General features: G+C 47.9%; 1 protein-coding gene across 6 annotated transcripts in view; it reads left to right on the plus strand.

Moving 5' to 3' along the window:
• Window positions 1-20,845, plus strand: part of gdpd4a (glycerophosphodiester phosphodiesterase domain containing 4a) — a 112,833-nt gene extending 91,988 nt beyond the window's left edge. For all 6 annotated transcript variants that reach the window (XM_072477382.1, XM_072477381.1, XM_072477380.1 and 3 more), the window contains 7 exons: window positions 1,341-1,491; window positions 1,958-2,179; window positions 6,949-7,106; window positions 11,942-12,089; window positions 13,890-13,972; window positions 16,367-16,446; window positions 20,192-20,845. In XM_072477382.1, the coding sequence (XP_072333483.1) occupies window positions 1,341-1,491; window positions 1,958-2,179; window positions 6,949-7,106; window positions 11,942-12,089; window positions 13,890-13,972; window positions 16,367-16,446; window positions 20,192-20,289 (940 nt within the window). In that variant the 3' untranslated portion in view covers window positions 20,290-20,845. The remainder of the gene's footprint in view (window positions 1-1,340; window positions 1,492-1,957; window positions 2,180-6,948; window positions 7,107-11,941; window positions 12,090-13,889; window positions 13,973-16,366; window positions 16,447-20,191) is intronic.
• The last annotated feature ends 5,334 nt before the right edge of the window (window positions 20,846-26,179 follow it).

Raw genomic sequence — 26,179 nt, forward strand, 5'->3', positions numbered from 1 at the left:
CTGCACTGTAAATTCTATGAAACACACGAGGGAAACAGGGAATAGAAAGATATTCGGACAGGATGAGATGTCATAAGGTGGGAGGATGCTCATGTGACGCATAATTATCCCAAATGCACATGTTGGACAGAATGGACTGTTGCCCTGCTGGACATTCTCGGAATTCTCTGGTTGGGTTCTCTATCCATTGGTTGGGTGAGGGAAGTGGAGTAGCACTCTCGATTACAGTGACCTCAGGAGTGGGAATTTTGACAGTGCTGACACCGGTGTTCCCTGGGAATTGCTTCGGACGGGTTGAGGGATGAATGGTTAACTCCGTACACCTGTCAAGATCTTGATGCCACCAGCCAACATATGGCCAGGTATATTTGACGGAGTTCCAATTTTCCTGGCATAACTGCCAAGGACTGGACTGCTTTTGAAGGACTATTGCAGCCACTGGCAATGTTTGACCACATACGGAGGCCAAATTATACAACCACGCATGAAAATACATTTTCCAATCTCTATCAATTTAGTTAAATGGCCGTCGTATGTGTTCTATGTTTTAGTTTGCACATTTTGTTTATTTATATATTTTATACTCATACCCTGACAGTGATGACAGACCAGTTTATATCTGTGTAGGAACTTTATTTATAGTGCTTTAAAATCTCTGCTCCATGCTTCTAGCTCTGTCTGTCAGCTCTTTTCATCGATTTGTTTAATTAGTCCACACCAGGCTTAACCAATCAAGCACAGTGAGCATCAATTGCATGCAGGCGCACATAATCAAACACAGAATAATTGAACATTGCAAATGCCTCTGGAAAATCTCTCCTGCTTAGTCTCTCAAAATATGGGGCAGGAGAAATGTTGGAACATGGGAACAGGAGGAGGCCATTCAACCCTTAGAGCCTGTTCTGCTATACAATTAGATCATGGCGGATCTGTATCTTTACTCCATCTACCCAGCTTGGTTCCCTATCCATAATACTTATCCAGCAAAAATCTATCCATGTTAATTTTGAAATTTGCAATTGACTCCCAACCTCAACAGCTTTCTGGGGAGAGTTCCAGATCTCCACTTTGTGTGAAGAAGTTCTTCCTGTCTTCACCCCTGAGCAGGCCCCAGTGATACCCCAGACTTACCGTCAGTCTGTCTCCAATAACCTCCTCTCCTTTGGGGATTGGGAAGTCCCAGCAGTGACCATTCCTCGAACCTGGCGCGGCAGGAATCACAATCCAACACAACAGGCGTGATGGGCCGAATGGTCTACTTCAGCTACCGATCCTCATGATTTTATGATAATTCCATGTCTTTAATTCTAACCTGATTCAATTTTTTTATTGTTGACCAGTTGGGACGGTGTCCCATTCCTCATGCATGATCAAACGTTGAGAAGGACCACCAATGTTGGAGAGGTGTTTCCAAACAACAAGACCAGGAATGCTGCCTACTTTATATGGGATGAACTCGCAGAGCTGAATGCAGGGAAATGGTTCCTCCAGGTAGGCACCTTGCACATAGCCGACTAAAAGATTCTCTATGGCAACCAAGTGGTGAGTTTCCCTCTTGTACAGCTGAATTTCCAAAGATGTGTCGGTGAGGTGGGGTTACGGGGAATCGGGAGAGCTCTTTCAGAGGGTCAGTGTAGACTCGATGGGCCTCCTTCTGCATTGTATGGATTCTGTGGATTCTATGAATACTCGTCTTTGACCTATAGCTGTGAACGTAACACAGATGCTGAGGATCGGTGCACATTGACCCAACACATGCCAGAGCAATACATTTACCATTGAGGAAGTGACTGTTGATTTGATTAAGCGATGTGAGGTCGCTGTGGTTGATTGGAGAATGTCAACACATGGTCAGGGGGCATTGAGGATAATGGGTGCAATGGGTCTGGGTAGCTTGCATTTTACCATTCAACCCAATCCTTCATTTCTAACCTGGTCGCCTTGTTCCTCCAAACAGGACAATCCCTTCAGAACCAAACATCTGTTGTCGCGCGAGGACAAACGCAAGGCCGGCAGGCAGACAGTTTGTAAGCTGAGTGAGCTCCTGAAGCTGGCAGCTATCCACGGAAAAGTTATCATCTTTGACCTGTACAGGCCGCCCCAGAAGCACCCACACCGAAACACCTTCATTGTGCAGACAATCAGTACCATTCAGGAATCTGGGATCAACGAGAGCCTGGTAATAAGCTTTCACTCACCCGCGGCTAAGGCATTCCTTCATGGTTACTCCTTCTTCACCGATGCGGTTTTGACCGGAATGTTCAAAGTCCCAAGGAAATTCGGCCCATTGTTGCATTTTTTTTGACGCGAAACATTCACCCTTTCAAAAGAACTTTGACCTCTGGTACGCTCGGGGAATGGGCGGTGTTGGTTAATCAAAATTGCCAATTAACTGAGAGATACAAAACTCGGGACACAAGACAAGGTGTTGCTTTGTCTTGGAGGTATTGAGGCAAAGCAATTGGGTGGTTATGGGCCCCAACGCGATAGGGGATCACAGTAACAATCGAGCTATCAGTAGCAGACAGGCTTTTGAAAAGAAATCGCGCTGTCGGTTTGACTGACAGAACCACGGAAGCAGAGAAAATTGAGGCACAGAAAGCGGCCATTCAGCCCATCGTGTCTGTGCGCTGAGAAAAAAACCTAGCTGTCCATTCTAATCCCACTTTTCAGCATCTGGTCCGTGGCTTTGCAGGCGACAGCACTTCAGGTGTCGATCCTGGTACCTTTCAAATGAGATGAAGTTTTCTCCCCCGACCTCCAATCTGGGCAGCAAATTCCAGACACCCCCACCGATTGGGTGAACAAGTTATTTTTCATCTCTCCCTCTAATTCTTCTACCATCAGGGCAGCACGGTGGCGCATTGGTTAGCCCTGCTGCCTCACGGCGCCGAGGTCCCAGGTCCGATCCCGGCTCTGGGTCACTGCCCGTGTGGAGTTTGCACATTCTCCCCGTGTCTGCGTGGGTTTCACCCCCACAACCCAAAGATGTGCAGCCTGGCTGGATTGGCCACGCTAAATTGCCCCTTAATTGGAAAAAAATTATTGGGTACTCTAAATTAATTTTTAAAAAATCTTCTAGCATTGCCTGAAATCTCTGCCCCCAACCCCTCCGCTAGGGAAAACAAGTATTTCATAGAATCATAGAATTTACAGTGCAGAAGGAGGCCATTCGGCCCATCGAGTCTGCACCGGCTCTTGGAAAGAGCACCCTACTCAAGCCCACACCTCCACCCTATCCCCATAACCCAGTAACCCCACCCAACACTAAGGGCAATTTTGGACACTAAGGGCAATTTAGCACGGCCAATCCACCTAACCTGCACATCTTTGGAGTGTGGGAGGAAACCGGCGCACCCGGAGGAAACCCACGCACACACGGGGAGAACGTGCAGACTCCGCACAGACAGTACCTTTTTTTAAACAATGGATTTTATTTCAATCAGTAGCCAATGGGTGTGATCAGTGAAAGATCAAGACGGCCAAATTACAGGATTGTTTTCAGTGCAATGTCCACTTTCCCCTTTTTAATAGCCAGAAATGAATTATTCCTTTTTCTAAGTTTCCTGGTACTAAATGTAATTTTGACGTTTTTAACCAGTTGTGGAAGTATTTCCTGTCTACTCTTACCAAAGCCCCGCTTAATTTTGTACACCTCAATCAGGTCACACCTCAGTCTCCTCTGATTATCGAACCATAAGATGCAGGAGCAGAAGTAGCCATTCGGCCCATTGAGTCTGTTCCGCCAATGAGATCATGACTGATCTGATAATGATAATCCTCAACTCCATTTTCCCGCCTTATCCTGAAATTCCTTGATTCCCTTACTCCTTTGTTCAAGGAGAAGGCAACCCCACCCTCCTCATCTTTCCTCAGAGCTGCCATTGTCAAGCCCTGGCAACATTCCTGTAAATCTCCTGTGTACCCTCTCCAGCCCAATTATGTCCTTCCTATAATGTGGTGCCCAAAACTGCAGCTGTAGCCTAACCAGCATTTGATACAGTTCCAGCGTTACATTCCTGCTTGTGTGTTCAATACCTCACCTAATAAAGGAAAGAATTCCATATGTTCCCTTTACCACCTCGTCCACCTGCCCTGCTATCTTCAACGACCTGTGGACATGCACTCCCTGGTCCACCGCTTCCCCAATCCGTCTCAACATCCTCCCATTTATGGAGTGTTCCCTTGCTTTGTTTGTTTCCCCCCCCCCCCCCCACCCCCCCCAAAATGGCAAGTTGCTTGGAGTATCTTTGCTCAGCCCTAACATCCAAAACTGACCCAATAATTTAATAATTTCAATGGGTATAGCTGAAGGACATTATCTGCGGTTTTACAATCTACCGTTATTTTTTATTAGTTTTTTTTCAAAGAATTCATTGTAGGAACAATGAAAGTGACCGGCTTGTTAAGAAAAGTTGAGCTGTCAGAAATTCTGGTTACTCAGCAATTCCGCTTGGTAGAGTGTCAGACAATGCAAATTTAACTGCATCATCTCGTCTTCCTGTGCCTCTTTCTCCCTCTCCCGCTCTTTTATTTTCTTCCTCCTTCTGCCTGCACAGTGGTTAGCACTGTTGCTTCATAGCTCCCGGGTCCCAGGTGCAATTCCCGGCTTGGGTCACTGTCTGTGCGGAGTCTGCCCGTTCTCCCCGTGTCTGCGTGGGTTTCCTCCGGGTGCTCCGGTTTCCTCCCACAAGTCCCGAAAGACGTGCTTGTTAGTTGAATTGGACATTCTGAATTCTCCCTCTGTGTACCCGAACAGTGTGGCGACTAGGGGCTTTTCACAGTAACTTCATTGCAGTGTTAATGTAAGCCGGCTTTTTTTTTTCATAGAATTTACAGTGCAGAAGGAGGCTTGTGATGATAATAAAGATTATAGATTATTATACGGTATAAGAAGTAGGAGTTGGCCATTCGGTCCCTCAAATCTTCTCTGTCATTCAATTAGATAATGGCCAATCGCCACTTCTCAATTCTAGCTTCCCACATTATCTTCATGTCTCTAAATTCTCATAGAATTTACAGTGCAAAAGGAGGCCATTCGGCCCATCGAGTCTGCACCGGCACTTGGAAAGAGCACCCCACTTAAGCCCACACCTCCCCCCTATACCAGTAACCCCACCTAACCTAAGGGCAATTTATCGTGGCCAATCCACCTACCCCTGCACATCTTTGGACTGTGGGAGGAAACCGGAGGAAACCCACGCACACACGGGGAGAACGTACAGACTCCGCACAGACAGTGACCCAAACTGGGAATTGAACTTGGGACCCTGGAGCTGTGAAGCAACTGTGCTAATCACTATGCTACCGTGCTGCCCTGTAATCCTTCATATCCAAAACTCTTTCTTGAATAAACTCAAAAATGACCATTCACAGCTTTCTGGGGAAGAGGATTTGAAAGATTCAATTTCCATTGATGAAGAGATTTTTCTCAATCCCAAATGGCTGACTCAGTGTTCTTGAAACTGCGGCCTCCAGTTCTGGAGGCCCCAGCCGGCGGAAATATCCCCGGCATCTAACCTGTCAAGTCACTTAACAATTGTATATTTTTCAATAAGGTCACCTCTTATTCGTCTAAGCTCCAAGGAATATAGTCCTAGTTTACTTGATCTTTCACATATGCCCTAATGAGCAGACAATCCCCTCACCCCAAGAATCAGTCTAATAAACCAATGTTATCTATGTAGGCCAGACGTTTCAGACACTGGTGAGTACTATCAAACAGCATGTCCACATGTTCACAACAGGCAAAGCAGTGACCATACCCTACCGGTCCGTGCCTGCAAAATTCAAAACACACTGTCCAACATTAGATGTGATTCTGCGATTGGGCAGCACTTGCTAAACAATCCTGATTGTGCTCAGAAGTACAGTTACAACCAATTTAAGATTGTCCGTCGGGCTGGCAGAATGGCTTACTTATGCGTGCTGGACGCTACGTACATTCACACACACAGCCCTGCCCGTAGCAGACAGATAGAACATGTACACACATTGCAACTATGTAACATAGGTGACAGCCATTTCCTGGTTCATTCCCCAGGACAATGCCTTGACCTATCTGAGTGGTTTGAATTTAAACAAAAGCTTGGCAGTTTACTGTCAGTTATAAATTAACTGGTGCATTCTCCAAGGCAACGCCATTAGTAATCAGAATCCAGTCACCAACCAACCAGCACTCTGTTCTCTTGCGGTCTAGATTGTTGTTCCCTTTACAATTTTGTATTCTTGTGAATTGTCCTGATGAATGCAAGATGAAAAGCTTCAACAAACCAAGGTTGGGCCTCCCATCTTAGAACCAGAATAACTAGTAAATTATCTCATTCACAGTTTGTTGGACTTTACTGTGTTTACTTACAAAACAACATTGAAGAAAGGTCACACAAAATCCATCATGATCTGAGGGTGTTTTGAGCTGGAGAACTATTTCCTTGGGCAAAGAGAAATAGGCCATTAGTCTGGGAGGATGGTAGTGTGGTGGTAATGTCACTGGACTAGTAACCCAGAGGCCCAGGCTGTTGCTCTTGGGCACCTGATGGAATTGAAATTCAATTGATAAAATTTAGAATATATAGTGTCAGTAATGGTGACCATGACAACTATCATCAGTTGTCATTTAAACCCATCTGGTTCACTAGTGTCCTTGAGGGAAGGAAATCTGCCGTCCTTACCTGGTCTGGCCTACATGAGACTCCAGACCCACAGCAATGTGGTTGACTCTTAACTGCTCCTCTGAAATGGCCGAGCAAGTCACTCATTCTGGGGATGGGCAACAAAATGTGTCCTTGGCAGCGGCACCCCAGATCCCGTGAAAGAATAACGGAGGAAGAGAGATGTCAATGTGTAGCTATACTACAGATCATCCAGCAGAGCTTGATGTTGATGCTGCAATAGGTAAATTGCCACAATTTGACTAGGTTAAATTTCACAGAATATATTCCACTGTAGATTCTCTGGCTTCCCAACGCTTTGAGATCAGGTGTCCAGCAGATGATACCGGGATTTGTGCACATTCACGGAGGAAAGAAGCCCATCGAAGAATTACAGTTGGAGAAAATTGACAATCTCAACGTGCGCTACAGTGAGATTTCCAGCAAAGAGATCAGGTCGGGAACATCTTGCATTTGTATCATGTCTTCGACGCAGTAAAATGTCGTGGGAAATGCTTCATAGCAGCCTAATCAGGCACAGAGAAAGGAAGAGAAAGCTTTGCATTTATATAGCACCCTTTACAGCCACAATGCGACCCAAAGGCTTTTACAGCAAATGTAGTATTTTTAAAGTGCCATCACTGTTATAATGATGGACATTAACAAGATTCAGAACCGATGGGTCGAATGGCCTCTTACTGCCTGTACTTTTTCTATGGTTCTAACATAACAGCCAAGTTGCGCACAGCAAGCTCCCAATGCCAATCTGACAATGGCCAGATGATCTATTTTAACAATGTTGGTTGGGTGATGAATGTTGGCCAGGACACCGGGATCATATCTCTGGGGCAGGAATGCAACCCTCAACATTCTGATGCAGAGGCGGACATGCTAAGCAAGCAGATGGCCAAAGTTTGATAAAAAGAAGGGAGGTTTTAAGCAGTGCCTCAAAGAAAGAGAGTGAGGTGAAGTGATGTTGTGGCTTGGGGGAGGGATTTCAGGGCATGGGGCCTACTTAGGTAGCTGACCATGGTGGGACAAGGAAGATCAGGATGGCCAAGAGGTCAGGTTTGGAGGAACACAGAGTTCCTGGACGGTTGCAGGGCGGGAGGAGATTGCCAACTCTTTTGACTGAAGGTCCCCTCACTTTGTACACTATGCTGACACAGATAAATGCACAGGCAATAGGAATCCTCATTTCTTTTGAACATACAGAAGTGATCACCTGTGCCATTGCCCAGGGTTACTCAGGGATCTGAAGCATGATAATTGACACCTTTGTCTGCTGATATTGAGCTGCTTAAACAGGCTTTATACCTTTTAGAGCAGCACTCAGACACCATGGGCGGGATTCTCCAACCCCCCGCCGGGTCAGAGAATGCCCGGGGGGGGCGGCGTGAATCCCGCCCCACCGCTCCGACGCCGGCTGCCGTATTCTCCGCCGCCGGTTTTCGGGCTAGAGCGGGGTTTACGCCGCGCCGGTCGGGGGCCGGCCCCCCCCCGGCAAATCTCCGGGCCCTGATGGGCCGAGCGGCTGTCGTTTCCTGGCCAGTCCCGTAGCGTGAAATGGACATGGTCCATCACGGCGGGACCTGGCTTGTAGGCCAGCTAGGTGGGTCCTCGGGAGGGTCGCGGGGGGGGATCCGATCCCGGGAGGACCCCCACGGTGGCCTGGCCCGCGATCGGGGCCCACCGATCTGCGGGCAGGCCTGTGCCGTGGGGGCACTCTTTCCTTCCGCGCCGGCCTCTGTAGAGCTCCGCCTTGGCCGGCGCGGAGAAGAAACCCACTGCGCATGCACAGGAACACGCCGGCCGGTCTGCGCATGCGTGGAACTACGCCGGTGGTTCTGCGTATGCGCCAACTTGCGCCGGCCCTTCGCCACGGGTTGGCACGGCGCCAGCCCCTCCGGCTCCGGCTTAACCCCTGGAAGTGCGGAGGATTCTACACCTTCCGGTCGACACCTTCCGTGGCGTCGGCGTCGGGCCATCCGGCCAGTTGCGGGAGAATCCCGCCCCATACATTTAAGAGTATGGTTCAGGCACCACGGTGGGTTCCCTCCGGGTGCTCCGGTTCCCTCCCACAGTCCAAAGATGTGCAGGTTAGGTGGGTTATCGGGAAGAGCGCGGGGGAGTTGGCCTAGGTGGGGTGCCTTTTCAGAAGGTTGGTGCAGATGCGATGGGCCGAATGGCCTCCTTCTGCACTGTCGGGGTTCTACTCTGTGAGTTCAAATCCCACCACGGCAGCTGGTGGAATTTAGATTCAGTGGGGAAATAGGAATATCCTGAGGTGAACGAGGAGGAAGGTTACGGCGAATCGGGAGCTGCTCTCGTTTTCCCTGCTCCTACTTTTGGGTAGAGGCCAAATCATCACGGACAGAAAAAACACAAGATGTCTCCTGTTTTCCCCTCATATTTACACACCAACCGAACAATAGAAAGCTCGGCCGGGTTAAAAGTGCTGTCATCTATCAGCTTGGGCATTGTGAATTGAAACCGTACCTCATCCATAGGGGACACGATGGTATAGTGATTATGTCACCAGAATATTAATCCAGAGGTCAAGTGGTTAACTCTGAACTGCGCTCTTAAATGGCCTGACAAGGCGCCCAGTTCAAGAGCAATTAGGGATGGGCAGCAAATGCAGGTCTTGATAGCAATTCTCACACCCCATGGGTTCTGCGAGTTCAGTTCCCACCACGGCAGCTGGTGGAATTCAAATTCAATTAAAAAACAGATCTGGAATATGAAGCTCGTCTCGGTAATTGTGAACATGAAACTATCATCAATTGTTGTAAAAACCCACCTGTTCCCTCCCTTTAGGGAGGGAAATCTGCCATGGTTATCCCGGCCTGGCCTACTCCAGGCCCACGGCAATGTGGATGATTCTTAACTGATCTCAAAGGATGGACAACAAATATTGGCCTTGCGAGCGATGCTAAACAAATACAGCTTATTTAACTCACCATAGTCCCAGATGACCATAGGCTGCTTTCTCCTTTGATGGGGAGAGCTGACTGCTGGTGATTTAACCCGAGGGTCACCTGAGGGCAAAGGGTAAGGTTGAGATGGTCATGAATAACTTCAGCCGGGTACGGGAATTGAACCATCGATGTTGGCCTTGCTTGCTCTGCATTCCAAACCAGCCGCCCAGCCAAGTGAGCTGAACTGGCCTGTATGTATCAGCCACTTAATAATCAGCCCTCACTTCCGAGTCCGAGGCCTTTGTTCAGAAGTTTGACTGTGAGATCAAGTACCGAGACCGCCTGGTCTCAGTTGGGCCATTTTTCTTTTATTATTCATTTATCTCTAATTGCCCTTGAGCTGGTACTGAGTTACCTTCCTGAGAAAAGAACCCCTGAAGCTATTTGGAAGCAGCCATGGTCGGTGTCGGCGCTGATATTTATCCCTCAATCAACAGCACAAAAAATTAAAACAGATTACCTGCTCTGTTCGTGGGCTTGCTGCGTGCAAATTGGCTGCCACGATTCCTACTTCAAAAAAACAGACTCAATAGACCGTGGCATGTCGTGAGCTGGTGAGAGGCGCTATATAAATGAACTTTTTTCCCCCTTTCACAGTAGTTACCACTGTACGCTCCTATTTAATCATTTGCACTAAAATGTGCGAGGGCAAACGGGGGTGGGAGCACAGGGTCAGGCTGGTCTGTGAAGCTGTCTGCAGTTGAATAGACCGGTACCATTTCCTATCTAGATGCTGGCAAGGCTAATAGGCACTTGGGTAAAAAGTGCCAGGGGTTTGCTGATCCTGTGGGGTTGTGACCAGGGAAGGATTTGGGGATTTGAGGGTGAAAAAGCCATTAAATCTGGAGAGGGGGGCGGGGGGTGTAAAATGAAATAGACTCATTGGAAGAAAAGAAACAAGAGTCCAGGAATTTAAAATTAAACGCTGCTTACAGCAAAGACGGCAAGATCTCCCCTGGTATTATTTGTAAAGCTGTGTTATATGAAGCTGAGTAACACTTAACGTAGTTCCAATTGGTGAGGACTGAGGTTGTATTCAAAGCGTGTGAGTGCCCTGTGAGTAATTTGATGGATGTGTATGGTAACCCGTCTCATTCATTCTGCGTTCCGCGCTCCGCTTAATGAAGGCTCAAAGCTGCAGGACAATGCTCATTATCAGAGCCTGCTCCCATAACAGCAAAACCTGCTTAGCATGAAAAGGAAGGCCTGATTTACTCCCTGGTCTCAGAGACTTGGGACTCGCAGAATAACAGTGCAGTGTTGTGGGTTCAGGTCCCGCTCCAGACCCTCACCATTCTCACTTCAGTGTCATACTGCGGGAGTGCTGGACTGTTGGAGGTAAGGCCTTTAGATGGGACATTAAGCCAACGTCAGGTCTGCCCCCTCAGGCGGATGTAAGATCCCGCTGCATTATTTCAAACCAACACGAGGAAGCTTGTCTGGAGCACAGTCACCAACATGGAGGTATTGGGCCCAATGGCCTGGCAGCACTTTGTAAAGATGGCGATCTGGTCATTTATCACACTGCAGGCTGTGGGATCTTTCTGTGAGCCAATTTCCTTTCTCCTTTATTCGGTACTGCCCTGAAACTGCAAATTAAACAGTGGAAATTAAGGATAGTTTTACGTTACTCTAACTGGGGGCTAGCAGCAGGTAAAATGACCAAGATCACCTCTTTCTGTGATGTAACTTCCATGAGTCTGGGCAAAGGTTGCCGGAAGCGATTTTCACGCGGAATCCTCACAGCCGATTGGATAAGGAGACTTTCAAGTCCTCATTCTCGGCTGCATTTGAACCCAGATCCCCGAGGGCCTATCATGACCAATCTGCACCTCATTAATGCTTAAACAATCGGATATAAATCCAGGCCTTGTGATGTTCCTTGTACAGTTCTCCAAGATAGCTAAAAGTCATAGTGCTAACAAAGAACATCAAGCTATGTATTTAAAACAAAGCTAGTTTATTTACACCACTTTAAATGGTTTGCACACTCTACTAAGTAATAGTTACCAAAACAACAATATTAAATCTATGCTACAGTATCTATATATAATGTCTTTCTAATACAACCAACACTAACTCAACCTCGCACTATCCTTTAACCTTCTCCCAGAATGCTTAGAGACACAGCCTTTTATAAGATTACTCACTGATGCCATCTAGTGTTGAGATACATGAACATCATCTTGTTAACCCTTTACACTCCTTACATTATACATATCATTACAGGCCTATGTTTTCATCAACTGTGATTTTATTTTAAACGAAAGGAAATTATTTTTGATCCCTTTATTTCTCCTGACCCTGCAGGATGTATGCCGCAGCGAACATCAGCACCAACCTGTACGTCGTGAGTGAGCTGTGGCTGTTCTCTTTAGTGTGGTGTGCAGGCGCCCACTCCGTCATTACCAACGCTCCCCAGCAGCTGAAGGAACTCCGCCGGCCCTGGTTCCTAATGGTAGGCTGACCCTCCATCCGCACTGCTCCCAGCTTTTCCCTTGGAAAAGCTTCCTCCTCCGCCGGCATAATCCCTTTGATGGAAAGGGTGGCGCAGAACACCGGTTGTTCCGACCCCTGCCCCCCCTGCCCCCCCCCCCCCCCAACCCCCACCCCGCCACCACCATCTCTTCCTGTGAAGCGCCTCTGAGGGAATCTGTGATTTGTCAGGAAATGCCCGGCTTTAGGCTGGCACCGTGGGAGTTGCCGAGCTTGGAAAGAGTGGCAGTGTGCCAACCCTGAATGTTTATCGTTGAGTAAAAGGTTGCTGGAGGATGACAGAACCAAGGCAGGAAAATGGAGTTAGAGTGAGAGCAGACATGATCGAACTGATCAATTTTTACAGTGGAAGGCGCAGGCCGGAGCACAGTGCCAAATAGGAAAAAGTTTTTTAAAAATCTCCATCTCGGTTGGGAAAGGGGGTGGAAGTGGGAGTCTTCAAAGGGATTGATGCACAATCAATTACTCGAGAGACAAGGAGAGTCATACTAATCGGCTTTAATCAGCTAGAACTGTACCCAGCAGCTTCGATACAGAAAGTGAAGGCTGCTGGGACGGCATTGGTTCTTATACCCCGCCTCTCAGGGCAGAGCTATGTGCGTTAGCCAATGGTAGACTCCTAGGTCTAGCCAATGGGTATCCACCGCTCAGGTACTGCAATACCTGGTATTACCACAGGGACATAGACAGGTTAAAATAGTGCTGAAACATTCTGTAGATGGGATTTAATGTGGGAAAATGTGAACTTGTCCACTTTGGCGGGAAGAATAGAAAAGCTACTTACTATTTAAATGAAGAGAGATTGCTGAACTCGGTAGTACAGAGGGATATGGGCACCCTGGTGTATGAATCACAAAAAGGTAGTCTGCAAGTACAGGGAGTGATTCAGAAAGTAAATGGAATGTTGTCATTTATTGCAAGGGGAATGGAATATAAAAGTCAGGACGTTTTACTCCAGCTGCACAGGGAATTGGTGAGACCACATCCGGAGTACGGTGCACAGTTTTGGTCTCCTTATTCGAAAAAGGATATAATTATGTTAGACGCAGTTCAGATAAGGTTCATTTGACTCATTCCTGGAAGGAAGGCTTATCCTCTGAAGGAAGGTTGAACAGGTTGACCTGAACCCATTGAAGTTTAGCAGGTTGAGAGATCATCTCATTGACAGGGGAGGCAGTCCAGAGAAGGTTCACCAGGTTGATCCCAGGTACAGAGGGGTTTTCTTATGAGGAGCCATCGAGTAGGTTGGGCCTGCATTCATTTGGAGTTTAGAAGAATGAGAGGCGACCTTATTGAGACATGTAGGGTTCTCAGGGGAATTGACAGGGCAGATGCTGAGAGAATTGTTTTTTTTTGTGGGAGAGTCTAGCACCAGAGGGCATAAACGCACAGTAAGGGGGTCACCCATTTGAGACAGGGATGAGGATGGATACCAAAAGGATGTTCCCTCTTGTGTGGTGGGGGGTGGGGACGAGAACAAAGGGGCACAGTTTAAAAATAAGATGGAGATGAGGAAATGTTTCTCTGGATTGTTAATGTGTAGAATGCTCTGTGCCAGAGAGCAGTGGCACCTGGGTCATTGGATATATTCAAGGCAATATTGGATAGAGGGAGGCAAGGGTTATGGGGACACAACGAGCTTCGCCATGATCCTATCGAATGGCAGAACAGGCTTGAGGGGCCTCCTCCAACCCCTAAATCTGATGCTCACATTCTTTAAATGCGAACAATGTAACACTTTCATTTGAATTTATTCCTCCAGACCCCTTCTCAGTACCAAATGATGTGGATTTTGTCAGATGTTGTTTCAGCCGTTTTGATCATAATGATATTTGTATTCAATTGGTAAGTAGATCCCAGACCAGATCATTGGCTCGGATACTGGACCAAATTCCCAATATTTTAAGTTTATTATATGGCTGTGCGGAAAGAATGCTTCGCTTCAGGAGTGATGACATGAAAAAATAAGGCTTTAGTATTTCTAAAACAAAACTTTATTTTAAATACAGTATTAAACTTTTTAACTTCACACCCAAAAAGGAACAGCTGACACTCATCCCTCAGCACCACTACTCAATTTCCTATTCAACAACAAGAAAATAAACATTCAGCTCTCAATCCGGCTTAAAAGTCAGAGTAATACTTTTATGAAACCGATTTGGCTCTGGTTGGAATCCCTTCAGACTCTGGCTGAATATCTTTAAATAGCTGCTTTAACTGGGTTGTTTCAGCCTCTTCCTTGTCTTCAGATAAGACTGCTCTGCTTTAAAATATTATTACTTTTTTTTTTACGAACCTACTTGGAAGAATTGTGGATCAGAACTTGCGCCAGGGTCCCAGGTTCGATTCCCCGCTGGGTTACTGTCTGTGCGGAGTCTGCACATCCTCCCAGTGTCTGCGTGGGTTTCCTCCGGGTGCTCCAGTTTCCTCCCACAGTCCAAAGACGTGCAGGTTAGTTGGATTGGCCATGCTAAATTGCCCTTAGTGTCCAAAAGATTAGGAGGGGTTATTGGGTTAAGGGGATAGGGTGGAAGTGAGGGCTTAAGTGGGTTGGTGCAGACTCGATGGGCCAAATGGCCTCCTTCTGCACTGTATATTCTATGTTCTATATGTAACTCGGCTCCCCTCTCTCAAAGCTTCTCCAAGCTCCCTGCCTCTCTCAACTCCACCCAGCAATGACCTCATTCCACAAGCTGGAAAACACAGGCTGCAAAAGCACATTAACTCCACAGGGACCTCCCCAGTCAACCCACGTTCTTCTGGTCAATTTCACCTGCTATTTACAGAAATCAAAACATCCTTTTTAAAAACATGACCATTGCAGCCAACACACACTACTCCGAGGCCTTTAACTCTTAACTTGTCCAATACATGTATAATCCAATTTTCCTAAAATCTTGCAAACGTCACAGTAAGAACTGAAATTGTTTTCAATTTCTGCTCTCAGATGGTGGGTAAGGTGGAGGGTGGATAAGAGTTGGGGGATAAAGGAATAACATTTCTGTAGCAGCTTCCACAACCGTGGGACATCCCAAAATGCTTTGCTGTCAATAAAGTACTTTTGAAATGTCGTCATTGCCTGCATCATTTCCTGCATCACAACAAGGTATGCACAGGAAGATCCCACAAACAGCAATATGAGATTGACCAGATAATTGGCTTTTGTGATGCTGGCTGAAAGATAGATATTCCCAGGAGGCCGGGAATAACTCCCTGCGCTTCTGCCGCGGGATCGTTTCCACGCCCCCGAGATGTGCCTGAGTCAGGCGGCACAGTGGTTAGCACTGTTGCTTCACAGCTTCAGGGTCCCAGGTTCGATTCCGAGCATGGGTCACTGTCTGTGCGGAGTCTGCACCTTCTCCCCGTGTCTGCGTGGGTTTCGTCCGGGTGCCCCGGTTTCCTCACACACGTCCCGAAAGACGCGCTGGTTAGGTAATTTATTTGGACATTCTGAATTCTCCCTCTGTGTACCCAAACAGGCGCCGGAGTGTGGCGACCAGGGGATTTTCACAGTAATTTGATTGCAGTGTTAATGTAAGCCTATAAAGAATACAAAAAATAAAGTCAGGATGGAAACGGACTTGGAGAGGAAGCTGGAGAGGATGGTATTCCTACGATAATGCCGCCAATTGTGCTTTTTTGTGTGTGCGTGGGATCTTGCTGTGTGCAAACAGGTCACCACATTTCCTACATTATAAAAGTGACTGCACCTCAAAAAACTACTTCATTGGCTGGAAAGTGCTTTGGGGTGTCCTGTGCCTCTGAAAGGTGCTATATAAAGACAAAATGTTTTTTTTTTCTGGCCATGAGGACTTCTACACAGTATTGCCAGTGTGGGTGGGACACGAGAGATTTGGGGAGTGACAAGAATACCTCATTATTTTGTCTAACCTTTTACCATGAGCCAACTGTGGAATAATCCACCCCGCTATGTAGGGGAGCGGGGTTCCTGGCTTAATTGCAGACTGGACAATGATCACCCATCACATTCCGTTGGTAGATCCCGCCTGATGTTCATTGATTAACACAGCCAGTGGTGATTGTGTCCCTTGTTGGCGAGTTAAACATTGACCTCGCTGTGCCAAGAGTCTCTTACTGATTTTGGAATCCAGGGGACTGTAGTTTTGTTCCTCTGTCCTGTTGGAAAATTCCTAAATTACCAGCTCAACTGTTGGGAAAGTGGAGGATGCTTTTCTTTCATCTCGACCGGTTCCTTTCATTTTGTTCTATTTCATTCAGGTGGAGGGAAAATGGATTGCCACGTTTCCCAAATGAGAGGAGTAAGAGTGAAAACTTGGTTTATAGCAAGTTCCAAACACGTAAGTATCAACAACGACACATTGCATTTATTTGGCACCTTGACATGTAGCAAAATAGGAGCATGGTCAAAACCTGACAGTGCGGGCAAGTGACCAGAATGTGGGTTAAAAGGGCAGGTTCAGACAGAGGGTTTTGAAGGAGGAAGGGTAGAGGTTTAGGGGAGAAATTGCAGAGCTTAATGCCTGGCCAGCTGCTAATGGTGGAGCGATGAGGGTTGGCAGCTTTGAGAAGCCAGAATTGGAGGAGCACAGTGATCCCAGAGGGTTTCAGGGCCGGAGGAGGTTATAGAGAAGGCCGAGACCTTGGAGGGATTTGAAAATAGGCGCGAGAATTTTTAAATTGGGTATTGCAGTCAGTCATCCACAGCTGAGGAACATTCTGGACGAATAGGAAATTTTGATATTTCCAGCAACAACTAACACTGCTGAGGTACCTTTTTTAAAAAAAAATATTTTTATTGAAGTATTTGCAAAATTTTTATAACAATAACAAATACAATAATAATAACATAAGCATCAACATGGTAAGCTACACATTTCCCAGCCAACCCCTTCTGTACATCCCTTAACCATATTGCACCTACCCCCCCTTCAGAATGCTGCTTCTGCTGACATTTTAATTTTCCCCGAGAAAGTCGACGAACGGCTGCCACCTCCGAGAGAACCCCAGCATTGACCCTCTCAAGGCAAACTTTATTTTCTCCAGCTTGAGAAACCCCGCCATATCACTAACCCAGGTCTCCACACTCGGGGGATTCGAGTCCCTCCACATTAAAAGGATCCGTCTCCGGGCTACCAGGGAGGCAAAGGCCAAAACGTCGGCCTCTTTCACTCCCTGAACTCCCGGGTCTTCTGACACTCCGAAGACCGCTATCTCTGGACTCGGCACCACCCGCGTACCTAGCACCTTGGACATTGCCTTGGTAAACCCCTGCCAGAATCCTCCAAGCTTCGGGCATGCCCAAAACATGTGGACATGGTTTGCTGGGCTTCCCGCACACCTCGCACATCTATCTTCTACCCCGAAAAACTTGCTCATCCTCGCCGCCTTCATGTGTGCCCACTTTAAACTGCATTAGACTGAGCCTGGCACATGATGAGGAGGAATTAACCCTGCTTAGGGCGTCCGACCACAGACCCGCCTCTAACTCCCCACCTAGCTCCTCCTCCCACTTGCCCTTCAGTTCCTCCACCAGCGTCTCCTCTGCCTCCAACAACTCCTGATAGATATCCGACACTTTCCCCTCGCCCACCCAGGTACCGGACACTACTCTGTCCTGTATCCCCCGTGGCGGCAACAGCGGGAAAGCCAACACCGGTTTCCTCAGAAGGTCCCGCACTTGCAGATATCTGAAACCATTCCCCGGCGGCAGCTTGAACTTGTCCTCCAGCACCTTCAGACTGGGAAAACTCCCGTCCATGAATAGATCTCCCATCCGTCTAATTCCTGCTCTCTGCCAGCTCCGGAACCCGCCACCTATCCTGCCCGGTGCAAACCTATGGTTATTGCAAATCGGGGTCCAGACCGACGCACCCTCCACCCTCTTAGACCTCCTCCATTGCCCCCAGATCCTCAATGCTGCCACCACCACCGGGTTAGTGGGGTAACGGGCCGGCGAGAATGGCAGAGGTGCCGTTACCAGTGCTCCCAAACTGGTGCCTTTGCATGACGCCGCCTCCACTGATGTGGCACCTTTAACATACATAGTAACATAGAAACATACATAGAAAATAGAAGCAGGAGGAGGCCATTCGGCCCTTTGAGCCTACGTCGCCATTCATTATGATCATGGCTGCTCTTCAAGTTTAACGTAATGAGACGTCCCAAGGTGCTTCACAGGAGTGCTATGAAACAAAATATGACACCGAGCCATAGAAGGAATAATTAGGTCAGATGACCAAATATTTGATCGGAGGTTTAAGGAGTGTCTTAAAGGAGGAAAACAAGGTGGAGAGGTGTCGGGAGAGAATTCCAGAGCCTCGGCACTCAGGCAGCTGAAGGCACTGCCAACGTTGATGGAGCAATTATAATCGGGATGCACGAGATGGCCAGATTTGGAGGAGAGCAGACATCTTGGGGGATTGTGGGGCTGGAGGAGATTCCAGATGTAGGGAGAAGCGAGGCCACGGATGGATTTGAAAGCAAGGTCAGTGTGTTGCATGACCACACATCAATGTCAGTCAGTCTGCACAGGGGTTGATAGAGGAATGGGACATGGGTGAATTTACTTAGCGAGACAAGTTTTTTCATAGGTTCAGCTTAAGGATTTAGACAAAGAGTGAACCCAATTTAGGCCGACTTAATTATCCTTAACTTCACAGCTTTGCTGGAGCCTCTGTATGGGTCATGGGCATTGACTAATTGGCAATGGGGAGCAGTGGATAATTGGCAGAGAGATGCCAAGAAGAAATGGTTCTAACATCAAGACTCAATATACGCACGCAAATCTCACCGGCAATCTCAAGTCTTTACTCTCATTCACTATTAAAAATGTCACATGTCACACATGACGGCAGCGAGAATGAGCAAGTTTTTTTGGGTAGAAGACAGTTGTATGAGGTGCAAGGGCAGCCCTGCAAATCATGTCCACATGATTTGGGAATGCCCGGAGCTTAGAGAGTTCTGGCAAGGGTTGGCGAGGGCAATGCCCAAGGTGCTTAACACACAGGTGGTGCCGAGTCCAGAGATAGCGATCTTTGGAGTGTCAAAAGACCCGGGAGTTCAGGGGGCGAAAGAGGCCGACGTCTTGGCCTTTGCCTCCTGAGTAGCCCGGAGACGGATTTTATTAATGTGGAGGGACTTGGAGCCCCCCCCCCCTCCCCCGAGTGTAGAGACTTGGGTTAACAACATGGCTGGGGTTCTCCGCCTCGAGAAAATAACGTTTGCCTTAAGAGGGTCTATGCTGGGCTTCTCTCGGACGACTTTCTTGGGGAAAATTAAAATGTCAGCAGCAGCAGCAATCCGTAGGGGGGGGGGGGGGGGTGCGAATGCTTCATTGGGATGGTGTGGGAAGACTGAGTCGCGTGGGGTAATGTCTATTTAATTGTTATTGTATAGTCCCTTTTTATACTATGTTAATGTTCACTCTAGTTTGTTTTGTTATTATTGTTACTACTGTTTTATTATAAAAAAATTCTTTTTATAAAATAATAATAAAATTATAAAAAATAAAAATACTTTTATATTAAAAAAAAAAGTCACATGTGGGGCAACCGGTGGCACAGTGGTTAGCACTGCTGCCTCACGTCACCGAGGACCCGGGTTCGATCCCGGCCCCGGGTCACTGTCAGTGTGGAGGTTACACATTCTCCCCGTGTCTGCGTGGGTCTCATCCCCACGTCCCAAAGATGTGCAGGGTAGGTGGATTGGCCACGCTAAATTGCCCCTTAAATGGCAAAAACTAGTTGGGTAGTCTAAAATTTAAAAAGAAAAAAAAAAGGAGTCACGTGGCAGTGATCTACGGATAAATGATGTTACTTCCGGAGAGTTGTTGGGTTAGGAGACTTTATGAGGGTCAAATTGGTTAAGTGGGGGTGCAACAGGAAAATGAATGAGATGAAGGGAGGAGGTTCATGTGGAGCATTTGGAACGTTGGCAGAGACCAGATGGAACAATTAGTCTTTTAGGGTGCTATAGATTCCATGTAGCGAAAAATGTTTTCCATCTGGATAATAAACTGAACCAAACTCACCACACACTCCTGGGACAGATCATGAAAACTCCATCTCTTTTTTTTTTTTCCAGGATTCAATAACGTCTGGTCCATTTCTGGAGAAGCCCGTCACCATGGCAATAGAATGCCCAATGCATCTGCTGCATCAGAAGCCATCGGTTTAGCCTGAGAACCGGTGGAAAGATGAAGTTGTTGTTGGGGGAAGTTGCGAGGGGGAGGGAGGGGTGGGTAGATGCGGTGATGGAGAAAGAGAGGAGGAATGTTCCAGTCCAGCACACTTCAAGGGAACGGCGGCAGGAGGTGCGAACACCTGGCATACGCAATGGAGTGAAGCCCACCTGCCTGCTTACCCGCCGTCGCTGGCTTTGAACGAGGACCCACTGAATTGACATTCTTATCCAATTTGTTTCCGAGGCAGAGGCGTCACAGGCAAGGCTGGCATTTATCCTCTATTTCTTAACTGGCCCATGAGAAGATGGGGCTACAAGTGAATTGGCCGGCTTGGTCACTGAGAGGGCGATGAAGAGTCAACTGCATCAGTGAGGAATTCATCCATTTTTCTTCGATCTCCAGTTCCTGCAGACAAACCCCGGAACGTTACCCACTAACGTTATGACTCGCTTTTGATATTATTGGTTACACACAAACGTGGAGGGTGACTGGGGGAACAGGAGCAGTTATTTTAGTGTTTTTATTTAAGAATGAAATGAAATGAGTCAAAATTAGACTTTTTTGTTATTCGTCTTTGGGATGTGTGCATCAGTGACTAAGCCAACATTTATTGGCTATCTCAAGTTACCCTTGGCTGGTGGTGGTGAGCCTTCTTAATACAAGTGGCTTGTCTTAGGTTTCAGAGGGTGGCAGTTCAGAGTCAACCACATTGCTGTGGGTCCGGAGCCACATATAGGTCAGATCGGGTAAGGCTGGCAGATTTCCTTCCCGCAAGAACATCAGTGAACCAGATGGGTAGATGCCAACGTTATTGTTGCTTGATGATCATTTTTAATGAGACTAACTTTATCCTTCCAGATTTGTGTTAATTAATTGAATTTAAATTCCTTCAGTCGCTGTGGTGGGAGTAGAGCTCGTGGGCGGGATTCTCTAATAATGGGGTTACGTCCCCACGCCGGCGTGAAAACTGGCGGCAACGGCTCCGAAAGTGGGGAATTCTCATCTTTTTAGGGGGCTCGGTTAGTCGTCCCCGCAGCTCCAGCCAGCGCGCAATGGCCCGTGCAAGCGCAGAATGACCAGCGTATTTCTGCGCATGCGCAGAACGGCCGGCGTATTTTCGCGCATGCGCAGAACAACTGGTGTATTTTCACGCATATGCAGAATGGCCGGTGTGATTCTGTGCATGTGCAGGGGTTCCCTTCTCCGCGCCGGCCCCCCCGGGCAATATGGCGGAGCCCTACAGGGGCCCGGCGAGGAGTAAAGTAGGCCCCCAGGGAACCAGCCCGCCCACCTTTCGGTAGACCCCAATCGCGGGCCAGGCCCCCATGGTGGTCCCCCCCCAGGGTTGGTTCCCCCCCTCCAGGGCAGCCCCCGCACACTCACCTTCCAGGTCCCGCCGTGTGGGAGGTGAGTAATCCACGCCGACGGGACTCGGCCCAACCCGTCGGCCAATCAGGGCCCGGAGAATCGCCGGGGGGGGGGTTGCTGTCAACGGCCCCCGACTGGCGTGGCGGCGATCCTGCTGGCGCCCGGAAAATGGCGCCGGAGAATGAGGAAGCCAGTGTCGGGGATTCTCCGACCCAATCCCGGCCCGTGTCTCAGGACCATTACTCCGGGCCTCTGGATTACTAGTCCAGTAACATAATAATAATGATTATGCTACCATCCCCCGGCCACTATTATTAATATTGCAAGTCAACTGTCCCACCGCATTGCAATTAGCTTTGCTGTTGGTACAATCTTGCGATCAGTCCGATTCCTTGCTCTTCTTCTTGAAGCTAAGCAAGGTCCTTGCAAGTCAGGACCAACAAACTGCATCCAACTCAATCTTTAAACATTTCTTCAAATTTAGCTGACTCACAATGGGAACCCTCCGTAGGTACATGTGAGAGAATCTCTATTCCTTGTCATGGTGCCTGGAAATAGGGATATGTGAAAGGAAATCTTGCCTTTATGCCACACCTTTTTGTTTCATTTTACAGCAAGTGTGTCATATTTGGGCAAAGTCACTGCTGCAATGTAGGAAAAAGCAGCTTCCAATTCGTGCACAGCAGGATCCCACAAACAGCACCGGCTTGATGACCATTATGCGTCAGGACCTCAGTGAAATCATGGCCTTACGGGCGGGTCTCAGTTTAACACCTTGTTCAAAAGGTGGCACCTCTGAAAGTGCAGCATTCCCCCCTGTACAGCTGTGGAGTAAGAAGTCTTACAACACCGGGTTAAACTGCGGAGTGACAGCCTGTCATGTTCAAGTTGCTGGTCGGAGATTTGAGCCCAGAATCTTTTAGGCTCACACCAAGAGCTCGAGCCACTAAATCACACCGTGAATGGCTAAAAAAAAGTGAGAACGGGAAGCCCAGCCCGTATATGGAGTCAAAGCTCTTTGGAGGTAAAGCAAGTCATGCTCAATGACGAGGGCCTGCTGGAGGAGTTCTGAAACTGCTCGGCCTCTTTCTAAGTCACCAAGATATTTTCAATAGATGTCAACCATGGTCCAGTGGGCAATACTCTTATTAGATTTGGGTTCAAGGCCCACTCTAGCATGATAATAATCAAGGCTGACACAGCCAGTGTAACACTAAGGAAGTGCTGCACTGTCACAGAGATGAGGTTTCTTTTTGAATACGATAGTGGGCAGCATGGTAGCACAGTGGTTAGCACTGTTGCTTCACAGCTCCAGGTTCGATTCGCAACTGTCACTGTCTGTACGGAGTCTGCACGTTCTCCCCGTGTCTGCGTGGGTTTCCTCCGGGTGCTCCGGTTTCCTCCCACAAGTCCCGAAAGACGTGCTGTTAGGTAATTTGGACATTCTGAATTCTCACTTTTGAGTACCCGAACAGTATTAGGCTTTTCACAATAACTTCATTGCAGTGTTAATGTAAGCCTACTTGTGACAATAGTGAAGATTATTATTATATTATCAGTGACAGAGGCCCGATCTGTCCACTCAGGCCAACCTTAAAAGATCCTGTGGTACTATTTCAAGGAAGAACACGGTGTTAAGGCCAATATTTATTCCCCAATCCAAAATCCAACGTCACTAAAATAGATTACCTGGTTATCATCAGAGTTTGTTTAGGGAGCTGAATACGGAGGGTGCTAGCTATGAAGAAAGGTTGAGTAGATTAGGATTGTTTTCGTTGGAAAGACGGAGGTTGAGGGGGGACCTGATTGAGGTCTACAAAATTATGAGAGGCATGGACAGGGTGGATAGCAACAAGTTTTTTCCAAGAGTGGGGGTGTCAATTACAAGGGGTCACGATTTCAAGGTGAGAGGGGGAAAGTTTAAGGGAGATGGGCGTGGAAAGTTTTTACACAGAGGGTGGTGGGTGCCTGGAACGCTTTTCCAGCGGAGGTGGTAGAGGCGGGCACGATAGCATCATTTAAGATGCATCTAGACAGATATATGAACGGGCGGGGAACAGAGGGAAGTAGATCCTTGAAAAATAGAAGACAGGTTTAGATAAAGGATCTGGATCGGCGCAGGCTGGGAGGGCCGAAGGGCCTGTGCTGTATATTTTCTTTGTTCTTTGAATGGTGTCTGGGATGGAACATTTAAGCTTATAGAGAGAGGCTGGATAGGCTTGGGTTGTTTGCTCCGGAGCAGAGAAGACTGCGGGGGCGACCTGATCGAGGTGGGCAAGATTATGAGGGGCATGGACAGGGTGGATAGGGAGCAGCTGTTCCCCTTAGTTGAAGGGTCGGTTACGAGGGGTCACAAGTTCAAAATGAGGGGTGAGCGGTAATGGGGGGGGGGGGGGGGGGGGGGTTGAGGAAAAGCTCTTTTACCCAGAGAGTGGTAACAGTCTGGAACGCACGGCCTGGGAAGTGGGCGGGTTGCCTCACATCCGTTAAAAAGTACCTGGATGAGTCCTTGGCACGTCTGACCATTCAAGGCTATGGGCCAAGTGCTGGAAAATGGGATTAGGTGGGCAGGTCAGGTGGGCCGAAGGGCCTCTTATGCACTGTAGTATTCCGAGAGCTTGCGGTGTGTAAATTGCTGCTATTCCTACATTGTGCCAATGAATACGCTTCAGAAGTACTTAATTGAGCATAAAGCTCTTTGTGATCTTCTGAGAGACACTAAGGAAATTAAAGAGATGCTGGCATCGAGGAATACCATTGCAGGAGTAATTTCTGTGCAATTTATACCCTCTGGCTCACCGAGGTAAGGAAAACTAAGTTTGCGCTTTTGAGCAGCAGCAATGATCGTGGGTTTGCCCCGGCACTTGGAATATTCCCCCGACTCAAATGGTCATCGAAGCGGTCACAGAAACATACGGTGCAGTGTCCCTCAGAATTTAGGACACCGCCCTTTTACAGATTACAGCACCAGCTGCACAAGGATAAATTTCAAGGCCCAATCTGAAGGTTACAGAGTGGATGAGCTGGTTCGCCAGACTGGTAGTTAGGTATGAGCAGGGTGATTGCTGCATGGTCAGGAGGATAGTTGTGTGGTAGGGATCAGTAGGTGGAGGTGGTTAGTTGTGGAGGTGGTTAGTTGCACAGTTACCTAGGTGTTAGACCAGGTTTTAATCTGTCATTTCCTGGGTGACTACCCAGGAACTGTCCACAAGTCTCCGAATGTCGGACACATTCACAGGGGATCCCAGTGAACAGCAGAATAGCCCAGCGGAAATTTCAGCTTCCCAGGAAGTTCCCATATCGGTCTGCACATCAGGACCTCCGCAGGGTCCCGACCCACAACTTCCGTTGGGTGTCCAGTCTCATATGATCTGGAGATTGGAACATTTGCCATTAATTCTTGGGGTGAAGGTGCCACTGACTGTCAAGGGCTCACTTTAATAATCTTTATTAGTGTCACAAGTAGGCTTACATTAACGCCACAATGAAGTTAGTGAAAAGCCCCCAGTCGCCACACTCCGGCGCCTGTTCAGGTACACGGAGGGAGAATTCAGAATGTCCAAATTACCGAACAAGCACGTCTTTCACGACTCGTGGGAGGAAACCCACGCAGACACGGAGAGAATGTGCAGACTCCGCACAGACAGTGACCCAAGCCGGGAATGGGCTCCTTCTGCACTGTAGGGATTCTACGCAACACCAGATCTGCCCCTCCTACTCTTCCAGTGTGTTCTAATTCAAATTCAACATGCTGACTTCAGCCAATCATTGCGATGATCACACACTTACCCATACAAAAAGAGTGAAGAATCTGCTTTTCACACACCTTGGCTGCCAAGTGGGCAAATAACTTTCAGCCCCCCCCCCTTCAATAAGTTGAAGGGCAGCACGGTGGCACAGTGATTAGTGCTGCTGTCTCACAGCTCCAGGGTCCTGGATTCAATTCTTGGCCTCGGGTGAGTGTCTGTGTGGAGTCTGCACGTTCTCCCCGTGTCTGCGTGGGTTTCCTCCGGGTGCTCCGGTTTCCTCCCACAGTCTAAAGATGCGCGTTGTGTCCAAAAAGGTTAGGTGGGGTGACAGGGTTAGGGGGATAGGGCGGAGGTGTGGGCTTAAGTAGGGTGCTCTAAGGGCCGGTGCAGACCTGATAGGCCGAATGGCCTCCTTTTGCACTGGAAATTCTATGATTCTATATGGAATTAGGTCACAAATAGGCATAACCTCATTTGAATGTCAGAACTGGCTGGAGGGGCTAATTACCTTACTCCCGTTCTGATATCTGGTCAGCTGACGAAAAGCACTGATTGCCATGGAAACTATACATGTATATTTCACACACATAATATAATAATCTGTTTGTCACATGTAGGCTTACATTAACACTGCAATGAAATTACTGTGAAAATCCCCTAGTTGCCACAACGGTGCCTGTTCGGGTACACGGAGGGAGAATTCAGAATATCCACATGACCTAACAAGCACGTCTTTCGGGACTTGTGGGTGCGCCCGGTGGAAACCCACGC

Source organism: Scyliorhinus torazame, chromosome 15, assembly GCF_047496885.1.
Source record: "Scyliorhinus torazame isolate Kashiwa2021f chromosome 15, sScyTor2.1, whole genome shotgun sequence".
Lineage (NCBI taxonomy): Eukaryota > Metazoa > Chordata > Chondrichthyes > Carcharhiniformes > Scyliorhinidae > Scyliorhinus > Scyliorhinus torazame.